Raw genomic sequence first — 15,083 nt, 5'->3', positions numbered from 1 at the left:
GCATTACTTGCAGTGCTGGAACCTGGGTGTTCCTAACCCAGGCCTGAAAAAAGCCTGAGAACCCCGCCGCCCCCCTGCCACTTCTTTTTTGTTTTTTGTTTAGATTTATTTATTTATTTGCGAGAGAGAGAATGAGAGACAGAGAGCATGAGAGGGAGGAGGGTCAGAGGGAGAAGCAGACTCCCCGCTGAGCAGGGAGCCCGATGCGGGACTCGATCCCGGGACTCCAGGATCATGACCTGAGCCGAAGGCAGTCTCTTATCCAACTGAGCCACCCAGGCGCCCCCCCCCCCCCCGCCACTTCTTAGACCCGTGCTTTCAGTCTGCCCCAGCTGCTCCCAGTGTCTCTGAAGGAACTCCCTATTTGTTTCAAAGGACAGACGAGGTGACCAACAGAGACAGCAGGAATATAGGAAGGTTATGAAAAGAGAAAAGCATATCAGGGGAAGGGAGAATAAAAAAAGGCAAAAGCACAGGCAAAGCTAATCTGCAAAATGTGCATCCTGACTCTGAGCGGTTGGATGGAGGCGGGGCTCTAAACTCCCAGGCAGCTGGTGAAAAGAAGGGATAATCAATTACGTGATGCACATAAGGCAAAAGTTAAAAACAGACCAGTTACTTGGAAGAAGCACGGCTATTCCTAGAACTGAAATCCAAAAGGAAGCTGTCCTAGACGCCTCTCAACAGTGTAATTTCCATCTAGGAAATAATGACTTCATGGGACTGTCTTGTACCTTGCCTTTTAACCAAAGCCTGAAGAGCAAAAGTACCACTCAGAAAAAACAATTCTGTGGGCGGGGGTGTGTCCCCTCTGGTCCCCAGGGGAGGGATGGCCCCATGTGGTCTTCAGACACCCTCCGTGGGTACTGGTCTTCAAAAGCAAGCTCCCCGAATAGTTGGATGGTGAAGTTGAGGTTCTGAGTACCCAGTGAGCACATACCCTAAGTCTTTGATTAAGGGACTGGAGCTCATAAAGATCACTTGTCTGAATCACAGATTCTCCTGACTTTGTCCAGACAGATGGATCAAGGCTTTTCTCAGAAGACGATTCTGGTTCCCTCCCGCCCGTGTATCTCCTCTACTGTACCTATTTTACTTAACTCCCAGGGGGCGTGGTGGGCCTCAACGGGTCCCGAGAGCTGTGAAGGCCAATGTCAAGGACCACCCTACCGAGGCTCAATGCGCAGACACACAGGAAACTCGGAGTGAGGAGAGGAGCCCGGGCTCTCCCACTTGGGGCCATTGTCCCCGCTGTCTGGGAGACCTAGGACAGGGGCTGCAGGGCCCACGTCCCTGACTATCCCTGACCACCAGCCTCAGAGCGAGGGCTCCAGGCACTTGCTCCGGTCAGGCAACCTGGCCCAGCTTGCTAGTGGCCAGAGGTCTGAAGTGGCCCAGTCTGCACAATCCTACGTGGCGCTCACTTGAAGCTTACACGTTTTACTAATTTTTTGAGCTGGGTGCAAAAACGTTTACCAAGGAGACAGGAGGTCACTGGACGAAGCCCGTGGTCCCACACCCCCGATGCGCTGGCTGTGATGTGATGAAGGCTGGCCCGCTTCCATCCTACCACCCTGAGGCCTGCTCATCCAAGGCAGCTCTAGCAATGAGCAGTCTTGGAGGCTGTTGGAAGGACATTCAATGTATATACGCTGATAACGTATAAAAGGTAGCCTGGCTTGAACCAGCCACAAAAGGGGGGGTGGTCCTGTTGGGGGCCCCGGCTTCTCTCAGCCAGCACCCTTTCCCTGCTGAGCCAAAAGCCGCTGTGAGCAGGACTCACCCTGGCTTCTCTCTGCCCAAACTAGCAAAAGGGACCACCTACAACTACTTGCTGTTTTTATTTTGATTCTTGGTTTCCGATTTCTAGTTTCCATTCCTCTTGCCTAAAATCCAATGCAAAATCATCTCCGCAAACACCAAAGGAAAAGAAAAAAAAAAATCAAAACATTCATTGCTTATTTCCTTATTGAAAGACATCTGATTAAACAGGCCCTGGGCGAGGAACCAGCCACTCAGGGTTGAACAGTTTACATCACTAAGTAAACAGGTTGAACACAGTAAAGAGACACCAGCTGCACCCACCCCAACAGCCCTCCTTGAAACCAGCTGTGGGAAGGGCTTCCTTTTCAAGCTATCACCCAAGCCCCCAAGTGCATGCCACTTTAGGCCAAGTTCAGGTCACAGAGGCCAGTTCCAAGAGCTGCACTTTGTCCTCCACCCAGGCCTTCCCGCTGTGGAGCAAACAAGAAGGCAATTCTCCACCAGCTCTCGAATGCTTGAGAATGGCTGAACGTTTGGATTCCAGGCTTCTGAACAAACATTTCACAAAGCCGCTGCTTTTCACCATTTCTAGAACTCCCCAGCATTGAGGAACCATCCTTCTGTCTACAGGCTGCGTTGGATACAAGGGTTTCCTGGGAGTGGTTAACGTGAAGAAGCTTTGATAAAGTCCAAGGGGGTTTTCAGTCCAAAGCTGATATGACTTTGTACCTCTAGCGTCCTTTTGGACTAGAATCTAGTGTCCTTTTGGACTAGAACAGACCCTGCAGGTATGTGGCCTGGTGTTGTGGACTCTGGGCTCAGACAAACTTATTAGCAGTGTCGCAGATCACTTAGATGTTCTGTGCCTCGGTTTTCTCACCTGTAAAATGGCGTTAATAATTGTACCTACTTTATAGGGTTGTGATGAGCACTAGGTAAGTTAGTATGGGTTAAAAGGCACTTAAAACAGCACCTGGCACTTAAGCACTAAATAACTGTTTAGTTAATAAATATTAAGCGTTACTTAGTAATGACAGCAATTATTATGATTAGTTGAGAACTAGTCTTGTGATTGTCAGATTTTTTTTTTTAAGATTGATTGATTGTTTGATTGACTGATTTACTTGAGAGAGAGACAGAGAGCGAACAGGAGCTGAAGGGCAGAGGGAGAAGCAGACTCCTCACTGAGCAGGGAGCCTGATGCAGGGCTCGATCCCAGGACCCTGGGATCATGACCTGAGCTGAAGGCAGACGCTTAACTGTCTGAGCCACCCAGGTGTCCCATGATTGTCAGAGTATATGAAAAGTGGAAGAACTATTCAAAGCATGAGTGGACATATTAGGAATGTGGGTGTATCTATAATTTAACAGCCCTGTGATCTAGGGAAATCAGTCCAAAAGACAGGCTTCTAAACGTCTCCTCTGCTACTTAGTTGACGGAGGACACATCACTTCACTTTTGAGAGGATTAGTTTCATTACTCCTCACATTCGAATTATAACATCTGTCTGCCCGCCCCTCGAGCTTTAGCTGAAACTGTTGGGGGGAAACACTTAGAAAACCGTGAAGTGCGAAGTAATCTCCTTTTACACCAGATCTCCCAGCTGTTGCCCCTCTCCACCAAGCAAAAGGAAGCAAGCGATTAAAACTCTCAATGCCTTCCACACTCCACAGCCCAAATGTCGTCCTGGGGGCTACTCTAGTTCCGTTCCCAGCTCTCCGAAAGGAGCCCTGCCTCAAGGTCTCCGGACTTCCCTGACCAGACCCCACACAGGCCCGACAAGGACAGGTGCACCTAGCTCCTTTCTGCACTCCTGCTCTTCCCCAGCGCTGCCTTCATGGGCCCGAGTCTCCCACCCTCGTCCGGGCTCTGACCTAGCCTCGTCTCCAGATGGTGAGGGAAAAAGACAGCAACCTTGCACTTTGGCCAAGCCCTTACTTCCTTCATTCCCTCTGACTCCTCCCCAAAGGCCATCCCAGGGCTTCTGACAAGACCCCATTGTGTGGGTAGCACAGGGAGGGCCGCCTGCCAGTTCAGGAAAGGTGGTGCCGCCCTGGGGAGGTCCGAGTCCTCGTCAGCAGCTCGACAGAACTGCAAGTGTCATCACATTCCTGCTTAGGCCTCAAAGTTCAAAACCTCCACAAAGCTTCAGGGAAACAGAGTGTCTGAGGGAGGCCAGCAAGCATTTGCACGATGGAGGACGCCTTCCCGTGGAGCCTAGAGTCCTAGGATCCTCAGCAGGGATCCACCTCAAGGAAAAGCTCCACACAGCTGCCAATTCCCAAAATGAGTCTCGAGAAGTCTTAATGCCCATGGACCCTTCTGGGGAGTAGGATTACTACTTCCTTCGGGAGATGCCCCTTTTCCTCTCCTACACCTCTTCCCCTGAATTCCACATGAACCCCCCCCGTCATGGGTCTGTAGCGTGAATGGAGGGCTGGCTGGTCCATAGTGGCTTTTAGCCTTCATCCCTGCGGCTGCTTAGTTCATTTGGCTCCCACTTTGTGAAGGAGGACAAGGTCTTGCATTCAGTGCCTGGGTGGTCTGTTCAGTGTGCTGGCATTCATACCTAGAAGCTCAATTTCTAACTTCAGTTCCAGCTAATGGCCTTGAAAAGCATGTCCGTGCTCAAGAGGGGAAATAGGGAGGCATGGGTCAGGGATAATGTGTCCCACTTCTAGAAAATAGTCCCAGCACAGCTGGGCCCAAGAGGGGCTGAACATCATCGGCAGGACGTTCCCCTTTTGGAGGTGTGCTGGTGGGAAGACCGAGGTCGGGTGGGGAAGGGAGGAAGTTGGGGGCTCACATTTCAGGAGTTGCGTATTCAGGGGCCCTCATCCTCATGCCTTCCTTCAGGCGGCTGCAGAAGTCCTCATCCATTTGCACACCCGGGTATGGAGACCCACCTGCAGGAGACAGCATGCAGAAGCACAGGGTACATCACGGTTTTGGGGTGCGGAAGACCACGGGGGAGCGAGTCCGTGTTTGCCTCCTCCCTTTAGACTGATGTCTTAGTCCCAAGTCCCCAGTGATGGGAATGGATATCCACAGCCAGTACCAGCTGCGGAGAGGCTCAGCAGATCCCCTCCAGCAGCGCAGGCTTGCCTGGTCGGTCCTGTGGTGCTGGGTGTCCGATGCCCACAGGCCATTCCCACCTCAGGAGAAGGGGTGTCCTCTGCAGGGGGTTCCCCTCTCCACACAAGGAACTCTAAAGAAAGCCCATCGTTAGAGACTCCTACCTGGGGTGACTGAGATTCTTTTTAAGACGCCAGTGGACCTGGAATCAGATACTCGTGGATCATTCACACCTCCGTGAGAATGCTTTACTTCCCTACGTTCTTGTAAATGCCTCACAGAACTGGAGGACTGGCTGCTGTGAGGGACCCGAGGGAAAGGGGGCCTTGAGCTCTGGGGTGAGGCTGAACGGGGAGCGCGCCCAAGAGGGGCCCAGACTCTGCCCTCTGCCCGGTTTCCCATCCAGGAGACCCACGTAACCTTTCCTGTGAGGGGGATGCTTGGCTGGAGCCCGGGGTGGCTAAGGCCTCCCGACCTGCCCTGTTGCAGACGTCGGATCTCGTCTCCGCATTTGTCTGCACTTTCTAGTGCTTGCTGCTGTTAGGAAGCAGCTGGGAGGCGTGCGGCTCTGGCACCGTGTCACCGTGGGGCCACTGCCGACGCCAAGCTGCTTTCAAGGACTGGAAGCAACAGGTGCCTGTCATCGAAAGCAGGGGAATGGTTTTCACACATTACAGGAAACCAGGGATGTTACTGGGTGACTTTTATTTGCTCTGAAAGGCAAATTTTTGGCAAAGTCCGAAAGACCGTTGGCTAGACCCCACGCTTGGGAGGCCTCGGAGCATCAGTGTGTGTCTGCGTGCAGATGTGGGCTCTGTGCACATCTGTGGGCCTGGGGCCTTGAACAGGGCTTCTAGCCACCCATCGTGGATGTTATTGGAAGCAGAATAAATACAACCGGTGTTCCCATTGTTCATCCTATGTAAACCAGCGTCTGGGGCTAACTGGGCTAATATCCGAGCTGGAGCCGGTTTCTAACACCGACGCCCGTCGAGCTGTGCTTGCTGGGGCCTTTCCGGAGAAATTCTGGGGGCAGGGTGATGCAGAGAGGGAAGGGGCAGGGCGTTAGGAATTGGGGAGTTTGAGGAATTAGGAGAAGGCACATAGGAGAGAGAAAGTAGTCGGACTGGCTAATGTGATGCTGGCGTGCCCCCCCCCACCCCGCCCCGTGCGTGTTGGTACGGAGCATCCTTCCAATACAGGGCACACACGCGTGCACTGCTCCTCATGTGAGCTTCTACAAGGACACAGGCGTCTTTTAGAGGCTGATCTCAAGGGTGGGTCTACCCGGAGGACACTCGACAGAGGATGCAGACTTTTGGTTCTGGGCCATGTATTTGATCCCTTCCTCCCCCCCCAGATTTACCTAGGGAAAAGATTTCCCACAGCAGTACTCCATAAGACCACACGTCACTCTTGGTGCTGTAGATTTTGTCGAAGATAGATTCGGGAGCCATCCACTTCAGAGGAAGTCGAGTCTAGAAAAGGGCAGGGCGTCCTTGAGCAGAAGGACTGGAAAACAAAGCATGTTCCACCCAAGGCCCATGGGCTCCCCTCCCCGACAACACCTGGCCCACAAGTCATTTCCTAGAGCAGCTACGGTTTCCTAAAATGGAGGAAACCCGTAGAACAGTGTCCCTCTAAGAGAGGGCAGTCACTGTCTGGTGAGCCCCGCCCACGTATCCTGCATGTCGTCCCTCCAGAACTCTGAAGAAGCCCTTCTCCCCCAAAGGCGTGAGCTCTACAAGGCCCTGGAAAAGGATGATCTGAATTAGGACACATACTGAAAAATCCATGATTTTCAGGGTTTTGGTTCTTGGTGTGGAAGGAGGAGGACTTTGAAAGGCCTTGCTATGTAAAAAAGACAGAATTTTGAAAGTCACTGCATCAGGGGAGCAGGCAAAGGCACTGGAAGCAAGGAAGGTGATAGATAGCATCTAGGAGACCATTTGGCTGGTTTTCCAGTGTGCAGAGAAATCTTCCTTCTCTTCAGACAGCAGGAGTCCCAGTGGGTTAGGCCTTGCCCTGCAGATGCATGGGAGTTGACAGGAAGTATGGGATCACAGATTGAGAGAGAGAGAGACAGAAGCAGGAGAGGCCAGAAGAGACAGAGATGACCGAAAATAGGGACAGACTTCGCAAATCCGCGCTCCCGAGGAAGGTTTGTTGTTCTCCTTTTATAAAAAGACACTGTGGGGCAGTGGTTCCCAAAGTCTAGTCCTGGGAGCAGCTGTATCTGCAGCACCTAGAAACTCGTTAGAAAGGCAGATTCTCAGGCCCCCGCCCCCAGACTCCCTGCATCAGAATCTTGGGGGGGGGGGGGGTGGAGCTCAGTAAATTAGAGTTTAACAAGCCCTCCAGGTGATGTGTGTGTTTGCTCAAGTGTGAGAACTGCTCCCAGAGTAATCGTCAGAACCCAGACCCAGCTTCAGCCCTCTGGCTGGAGAAGAGAGGACACAGGAGGTCACCCACAAAGGTGCAAAATAACACTGTTCAAAAACAAGCAGGGAAGAGAAGCCAGTGGGAGCCAGCAGGGAGATGCTAGGCGGGAAGGCAGGCACGGGAGGTAAGCCATTTCCTGGTCAGCGAGATAAGGTTGATCCCCTCCCCCCGCTTTCCTGAGATATCCACACCTGCTGAATCAATCACCAGGGTTTATTTGAGGGAAAGAGTCCAGGCTGTTCTTTACAGCGGTACAGGGAACTCCCACAGGAGTCAAAGGGAGGCGATGATACGGTCTTCCCAGGCCCCCGCGGAACATTTCTCAGGTTAGCAGGCTCTGGCAGTGCTGCCCAAAAGGACAGGTACCAAGCCAGCAATGGGGGAAAGAACAGAACAGGAGATGGGGGTCTTTCTGAGCCCCACACAAGGGCTCTCTGGTATACAGCCCATGCGGGCTGCTCGTCTTCACAGAAAGCACATGATGGTTTTCGGGGAGTGTGTAAATATTTACCAAGGGCTTTGGTCTGAGGTTTAAAGATGACAGGGTATAAATGAGTCAAAGAAACATAGCACTGACTTACATCTCCTTTTCTTACATAATCGGGGTTCTTATAAATATCCCGGGCAAGGCCAAAATCACAAATCTTCACCACATTGTTCTCGGATAAAAGAATATTTCTTGCTGCCAGGTCCCGATGAATGCACTAGAATGAAACATTTGCATCATCAATGCATTTCCTTAATTCAACCCACCATTTCCCTGTGCCTTTTCAGTGTCCTTATTCCTCTCAATTGGAGGATCCACTTCACATGCTTCCTTTACATGAAGGAAGCGACTTCCAAAGCCCATGGGGTGACCATAAACACGAAGGCATTTCTTTACAAATATAGGCCCCCCGAGGCCCAAAAGCCAAGAAATGCCCCAAGTCCGCTTTGCCACCTTTGGGCAGGACAGCAACCTGGTAAACCAAGTTGGCACTGATGTCTCCCGTGAGCAACACCCCACTCCCCCCACCTCCGGCCTTTAATCCTGAGCTGCCAAGGTCAGATCATGATCTGGTTTCGTGGAGCACTCCACATGGATGAATTAACAGAAGCTCTCTGGAGAAGTTGTGTATTCTGAGATTCTGGCCAGTTTTGAAAATATGCCAGAGGGCAATGTGGAGAATGGTCACCAGGTTTGTCTAGTTTGAAATCTGGTGAGGTTTTCCCCTAGAATCCAGTTCTACTCATTGGTATCCGAGGCTCCTCCATCCTATCGGGACAAATTAAGGCATTTGGTGTGATGTTTACTCTATGTAAGTATAAGCAAATACTAGGAAGGGTGGATTTAGAGCAAAGGTGAGTGTGTGTCCATATAACACCCACGTGTCCAGGCTTGGCAAAGAAGGAAAGCAGTAAAAGACAAGGCTGACCTTTCTGGAAGACAAAAACTCCATGCCTCTGGCCACTTGGAAACTGTAAGAAATCAGATCTTCCATAGTGATGGGCTGCTTGTAGAAATCATCAGAATCTGGAAAGCATTAAAACCATAACTGTTTGTAATGACTCTTATTATTCCACCAAATCCCAGTTTATTGGAACAATGTTAGCAAAACATAAAACCAACAAGTAGATCAGAGTTCATTTTCGAGAGCATTGGAGTTTCAAAATGAACATCAGAGATTTTTCCAGGCCTCCAGCCCATTCTACCCAGGCATGGGGGTGGGGGGTGATCCATTTGGACAAAAAGCCCTGAGGGGAGACAATTGCACAGTTCCCTGTCAAAATTAGTAACTCTGTAAATAATCTTAATTCAAATCTTATCTCCTCACGACATTACCCTTCAAGTCTCCCACGGATGTTTATTAGGGTGATAAATAAGAAAAAAATGTCAGAGATGCACAGTATGTTGTAAAAATATCTCAGACTGCGAGGACAGGAAGGAATTAATACCTACCCTCCTCTTCCTCAACATCGCTCAGACTTTTATCTTCCTGAAACCCGGAGCTCGCGAAGCTCTCGCTGCTGGTGACACTATCTAGTCTTGGTTTCTTGTCTTGCTCCAGGTCGGGCTCCATTTTTTCTTTCTTAGGCTCCACGTGTAATGCCGCATCCTTTGAACCGACCGAGAAGGACACAGAGGAAAGAGAGTTTCAGAACAGCGATGAGGGAAACTAATCCCTCATGCGGGCAGGCGCCTGAGTTGGGAGAATGTCATTGCACAAAACGGGTGGTAAATTGGTGGCAAGAGCCCCATGGTGCTCAGGTGCCTGGCTCTTCATGGGGTTCTGGAGTCTGTTCGGCTTTTGGGTGGGTTTCGAGATAGCATGTTAGGTAGGATAAAGAAATGTTAACAGTCGCTGGTATTCACTGAGCGCTTGCTTGGTGTGAGCCAGTGTATTAAGACTCTTAGGTACATTTTCTCATTTAGTCTTTGTAACAATTTTATGAAGTAGTTCTTGCTGATACATGAAGAAATAGGTCCGGCGGAGGTGAGTAATAAAAGTCACAGGCAAGTAGTAAATGGCAACGCTTGAACCCAGGTTTGGCCAGCTCCAGTCCATGCCTTTTACCCTTTTTTCCATACCACACACCATCTTGTGAAAGATGATCTGAATAAGAGAGACAAATCCCTAGTGGACTTGGGGCTTCACTTGGCATAATCCCTGTGAGTAAGGAGAGAAGGCCATACTTATTGATTTCTCTGGTTTCTTTGAGGAAGGAGGGAACACGAACATTTCTTTGTCTCCCCTCCATTCAAAACAAAGATCCAGTTTAATCCTAATAAGGGCAGAAAAGGCCTTTCATCCTGGGCTGGGCATCCAAGCCCTGGTGTGTAATCTGGCTCTTTTCATTAACTATGGGATATTGGGCAAATTACCTCCTTTTTTGGGTTTCATTTTCCTCACTGGGAAAGCTCCATCTTATTATGTTTGGCCTCCCAGGAAAGGAGGTGTTGGTTCTGGGTGTTCGTGTGGAACCGGAAAAGATTTTTATCATCTTTGGTAATTCACCTAATAACTGTACACTACAAATTTGGTGCCCCCAGTGGCTTCGTGACTCCGTGCTGGTGGAGCATGGACCTGGGCTCAGTCATGCTAGCTGGCAGTACTGAGGAAGGGGCTGACAGGGACTGGGGCTCAGTGGTATCCCCTGATGCACCTGCACGGCGCGAGGCAGTGCGGGACTCACCAGGCTCCACGTCCTTGCTTGGCTTTTCCTAGACATGTCACAAATCAGGAGAGATCCTTCCACTAGAGGGCGCAGTGGGAGTAAGCAGAGGACAGCGGAGGGAGCCACAGCAGGGAGAGCGGGACAGACTCAGGCTGGGGGGTACCAGCCTCCTGCCTGCTGACAAGAGCCCCGCAGGAGCCCTGCAGTGGGGCAGGCAGGCCACAGGGCAGACCCCCACTGGCACCCCAGGTGACCTACCTGAGAAGAGGTAAACTATAATTCTTTGTTACTGTGTCTCCCAGAGGCAGTTAGAGTTGGTTCTGCTCAGTTGGGGCCTGGAATTGGATTTTTCACAAGGCCCCTGCTCAGGCCTCAAGGCAGCAGGGAAAAGGCACTGGCAAGGGTGTGGGGAGGAAAGTGCTCGACAGGTCTGCTCACGGCTCAGCCCAGGACAATCCACGCTCTCTGCTCCCCGGGCCACCTTCTTCCTCATCCTCCCAGTGGTCACAGCCCCAGACACATCTGCAGGGGCCATAACTCAAGCTCCCTCATTCTTTCCTTGACTCTCAATCAATGCTCTGTTCAGCTTTGCTTATTGGTAACCACCACTGTTAAATAAAGGTGGATGTATGGAACTTTCGGGACTCCGGCAGAAGGCCGTGCATTTATTACAAATAGTACTGAGAGATCTTGCTGCATTTATTTGGAAAACGAAATATCCCATTTCTATTTAGCCTTTCGGTTTTTCCTTCACTTTCTCTTTATATTCCTTTAGGTTCCAAATATGAAATACAGCCATGTGTTTTCCATGAAAACACTGAGCTCCACCAACAGGGAGGCGAATCATTAAATATAGCCAGAGAAGGAAGCAGAGCTTTCTAAACAAAGGACGCACGAACCCAAACGTTCCATCCTGCCCAGGTCCCTGGGGTATGCTGCCGCCTTAGTTCTTCTTGAAGCAAGTCCAGGATTTCAGGACTGAAGGGACTTTGCACTGCTCCCAACCCGGGCCACCACTTTCCCCTTTTTCTTATGGTTTCTCCCCCCTCCCGACCCCACCCTGCTTTCCATATCCAGCATAATGCACAGAAGGGTTTGCAAGGGTTGTCAAGAGAGCGGGGCTCTTTTCTTCCAGACTTCACCTCTGAGTAAGGGAGTGTCCTTAAGCCAATCACTTACTTGACTTTTCTGGGCACATCTATAACGTGAGAGAGTGAACTAGCGGAACACAAGGTCCTTTCCAGATTCAAGATTCTTTTTTTTTTTTTTTTTTTAAGTAATCTCTACCCTCAACATGGGCTTGAACTCAGGACCCTGAGATAAAGAGTCGCATGCTCTACTGACTGAGCCAGTCATGTGCCCCTTCAGCTTCAAGGTTCTAACTCTTGGAGGGCATGGTTTAAAATTGGAGACAACATGTTCTCGCATATATGTTTCCAAGTCTGGTAGACCACCTGTGTCTTTGGTTGGGTCAAAGTTGAAGGGATGAGAGAATTGACCAGCTGTCCAGTGGTTCTTATTTGTATGTCCCGTGAATACTCTTGTCCATGTAACAGATGGGCGTAATTCTTGGATGTGCGGCACTTTATCCATCATACAGGTTGTATAGATCAGTGGCATTAAGTTGGACTCTCCCAGTCCTTCTCTCTCAGTGGGTCAATAATGACAAGGATAGTTAACATTTCTGGAGTGCTTAGCTCAGTGAAAAACGGGATTCTCTCAACAATGCCATGAGTTCGGTTCTGTTTTTACCTCCATTTAATAAAGGAAGGAACTGAGACCAAGAGATTGAGTAGCTTGCCCAAGGTCCCAGATTTTGAGTGACAGAGACAGGATTTAAACCCAGGATGTCTGATTCTGGAGTCTGTGTGTTTAATCACCACACTGCATAGACTCATCACCAACACTGCTGATTATCAGGTAATAATGTTGAGTCATCGCTCTCCAAGCCGCTCCGGCCCAGAGAAGGACACAACACTGGTGAAATTTTATTAAACCTTCTCCTCCATGAAATAATCTCTGCCTTCAGGACTTAAGCCTACATGTTCCTTTTGTTACGTGGTTTTATTTTAGTGGGTAAAGCTGGTTCTGTGTGCGCACAGGGCTGACATGGGTGGTGTGGGTCTGGGGAAGGCGAAGTAAAGGGCACAGCAAGGGGAGAAAATAATTTCTCTGGCTTCATGTTCACTGCAAAGTCACTCAGTTGATTGAGTCCTTAATTTCTCTAGTAAATGGAGACAATTATACTTGCTATCATCTTCTTTAAAGAAGTAACTAAGTGACTTGTGTGGGTGTCTGTATATACAGAGAGAGAGAAAGAAAGAAAATGATCAAGATGCTTGGATAGGTAGTTAGGTAGATGACTCGAAATTGTAACCTCTAATTGTCGCTTCATAGGCTAGGATTACATATTCTCTGTGCTGCCCATGAAAAGTGTGGTATATTAGCATGGAAGGAAAAAGAAGCAGAGATTGGGTTTTAGGCTTAGTCATTAATGGAAAAATACAGTTTTCTCTGGCTTTATGCTGCTATCGCCTAAACCTCCAACCCCTAAATTCCTTACCTTGTTGAGAAAGAATAAGTCTCGTTTGCTCTTGAGGTAGTTGGACAGATTTCCGTATTTGCAATATTCAACGATCACCATCAGGGGCCCTGTATGCAAAACAGGTGGCTTATCACTTGTCACTTCTCAAGGGCAATGGAGAAACAGGCAGCCTACGGCTGGGTCTCTATGACTCTAGTTGGGGTCTCCCAGCCCTTAGCTGCTTTCTGTACCCACTGCTACTCCCAACATGTAGGGTCTTCCCGACTACCCTTCATCTCTACTAGTTTTGTTGACCTTGGAAAACACCGATGTGCACAGGTCTTTTGCACCTTTCTTTCTGGCTTAAGCAGTGATCATACATCTATACCCAAGTGCTAACTTTGCCACAGGGGAAGACAGAAAGGTCTTCAGGAACATGCTGGAGCCCTGAGTCATGACCACAGCCCTGTCCCAGCCACTTGCCCCAGCGGGTAAAACCTGTCTGAAGGGAAGGGCCCTTCTCATTGTCCCTCACATCCCCTCCTCCTGGGATCCCACCAGTAGTGATTCCTTCCTTTATGTGGAGCTTCAAGGAAAGCTCACCCTTCTATCCATTACCTTAGCTCTGGCCACACTCCTTCAAAGCCATCCTGAGAGAAAAATGCTCTCCACTTGACCTGGAGCCCCTGGAAGGAGGTCTCAAAGGGAATCCTTCTCTTTAGAAACTTTCAGTTAACTGTACAGGAAAGGCATTTTTAGGATGGGAGCGCCTTTCCATAAATGGGAAAATTGTTTCCTCTGGACCTACTGAGAGGCCGTTTTTCAGGAGATGAGGAGGAACGGGGAGAAGGAGCTATATATCCGACTCTGCTCTTGGCATGTGACTCGGGAGAGGGAGCAGGCCCTCCTCATTTACCTCCTTGCTTGGTACAGGCTCCCAGCAGGTTGACTACATTCAGATGGTGGCCAATGTGGGTCAAGATCTTGAGCTCAGTCATCAGAGCTTTGTACTCACTGGCTGTGGCCCCCTCTGTGTGAGAAACAAGGAAGAGTCAGGGCGACAGGACAATGGGGCTCTTTCCGCTGGAGGCGGCATTCCTGCCCTCCATGTTTGCCAATGCTCAGCCGGTTGCTTCATTAACTTCCCCACATTCTGCAGAAGGGCCCGGTCTCCAGGCTGTTTTCATTACTCCCTCCCTCCAACATCCTTTTGATTACAGTAAGGCCCAGAAGCAGTGGTGGGGTTAGTCACTGGGCATTTCCTCTTGGTGGACTGGTCTGCTCAGCAATGCGCTGACTCAGAGCTGGGCACCTTGTGAAGGCGCCTTCCAAAGGCTTCCGCTTGGCAGAACCAGGCGCAGCAAGAACCTTCCAGACCGGGGATGTGCCCACACCTCCCCTCTTTTTCTCACTTGCCCCTCTTTGAAGAGTTACAAAGAAGGAGCACCAGGGGTCTGCAAGAGTGGAATGGCCACTTCTGTAAACATCTTTGCAATGTGTTATTTTCTCCCTATAACCTTTTCCTCCCTGGAGTCTGCAGGGTTATCTTGAGTTGTAAGGATCCATAAGCATCTGACTTCAACTTCGTTCGCAGAGATAAACAACATCACTCTAAGATTTAGCAGAGTCTAAAGCCTACATTAAGTTTGTTCTGTTTGTTTTCTCTCTTTCTTTTTTTGGTGGTGGTGGTGGGGGGGGGTCTTTCTTATTGGTTAATTTATAAGGCATTTATAAAATTTAAAAAATAAAGTCATATAATCTTGCTGTAAAATATTCCAACAATATGATTTATACAGAGTAAAAAGTGAAAGTCATTCCAACCGCTTACTTCCCTAGACTTTTTGCTACATATTTATTAACATATATACCTACTTAAAGGTCTTTTTGTTTTGTTTACATAAATGGAATCCTTTCTATTAAGATTTGCTTTTTAATATGTCAGAGACTTTTTCCATTTCTTGTTAGTTGATGAATAGCATTCTTGACATTCGAACTGTCTCTAGTGTGTGTGTGTGTGTGTGTGTGTGTTTTGCCATTACAAATAATGCTGTAGTAGATAGCCAATGTGTAATCTTTGTACACATATGCAAGTATTTCTGTAGAACAGTCTGCGAAATGGCC

At 49.3% G+C, this 15,083-nt stretch overlaps 1 protein-coding gene across 1 annotated transcript in view; it reads right to left on the bottom strand.

Annotated features, from left to right (window-relative positions):
- FLT1 (fms related receptor tyrosine kinase 1) overlaps nt 1-15,083 on the bottom strand; it is a 220,809-nt gene that overhangs the window by 10,294 nt on the left and 195,432 nt on the right. Inside the window, exons 21-27 of the mRNA XM_021678191.2 lie at nt 13,879-13,992; nt 13,002-13,090; nt 9,222-9,378; nt 8,698-8,795; nt 7,864-7,986; nt 6,207-6,318; nt 4,572-4,671 (exon numbers count right to left, since the gene is read on the bottom strand). Of these exons, the coding sequence (XP_021533866.2) occupies nt 4,572-4,671; nt 6,207-6,318; nt 7,864-7,986; nt 8,698-8,795; nt 9,222-9,378; nt 13,002-13,090; nt 13,879-13,992 (793 nt within the window). The remainder of the gene's footprint in view (nt 1-4,571; nt 4,672-6,206; nt 6,319-7,863; nt 7,987-8,697; nt 8,796-9,221; nt 9,379-13,001; nt 13,091-13,878; nt 13,993-15,083) is intronic.

The sequence above is a fragment of the Neomonachus schauinslandi genome, chromosome 3, assembly GCF_002201575.2.
Source record: "Neomonachus schauinslandi chromosome 3, ASM220157v2, whole genome shotgun sequence".
NCBI classification, from domain to species: domain Eukaryota; kingdom Metazoa; phylum Chordata; class Mammalia; order Carnivora; family Phocidae; genus Neomonachus; species Neomonachus schauinslandi.
The sequence above is the reverse complement of the archived record's forward strand: the minus strand, read 5'-3'. Positions and strand labels throughout refer to the sequence as shown.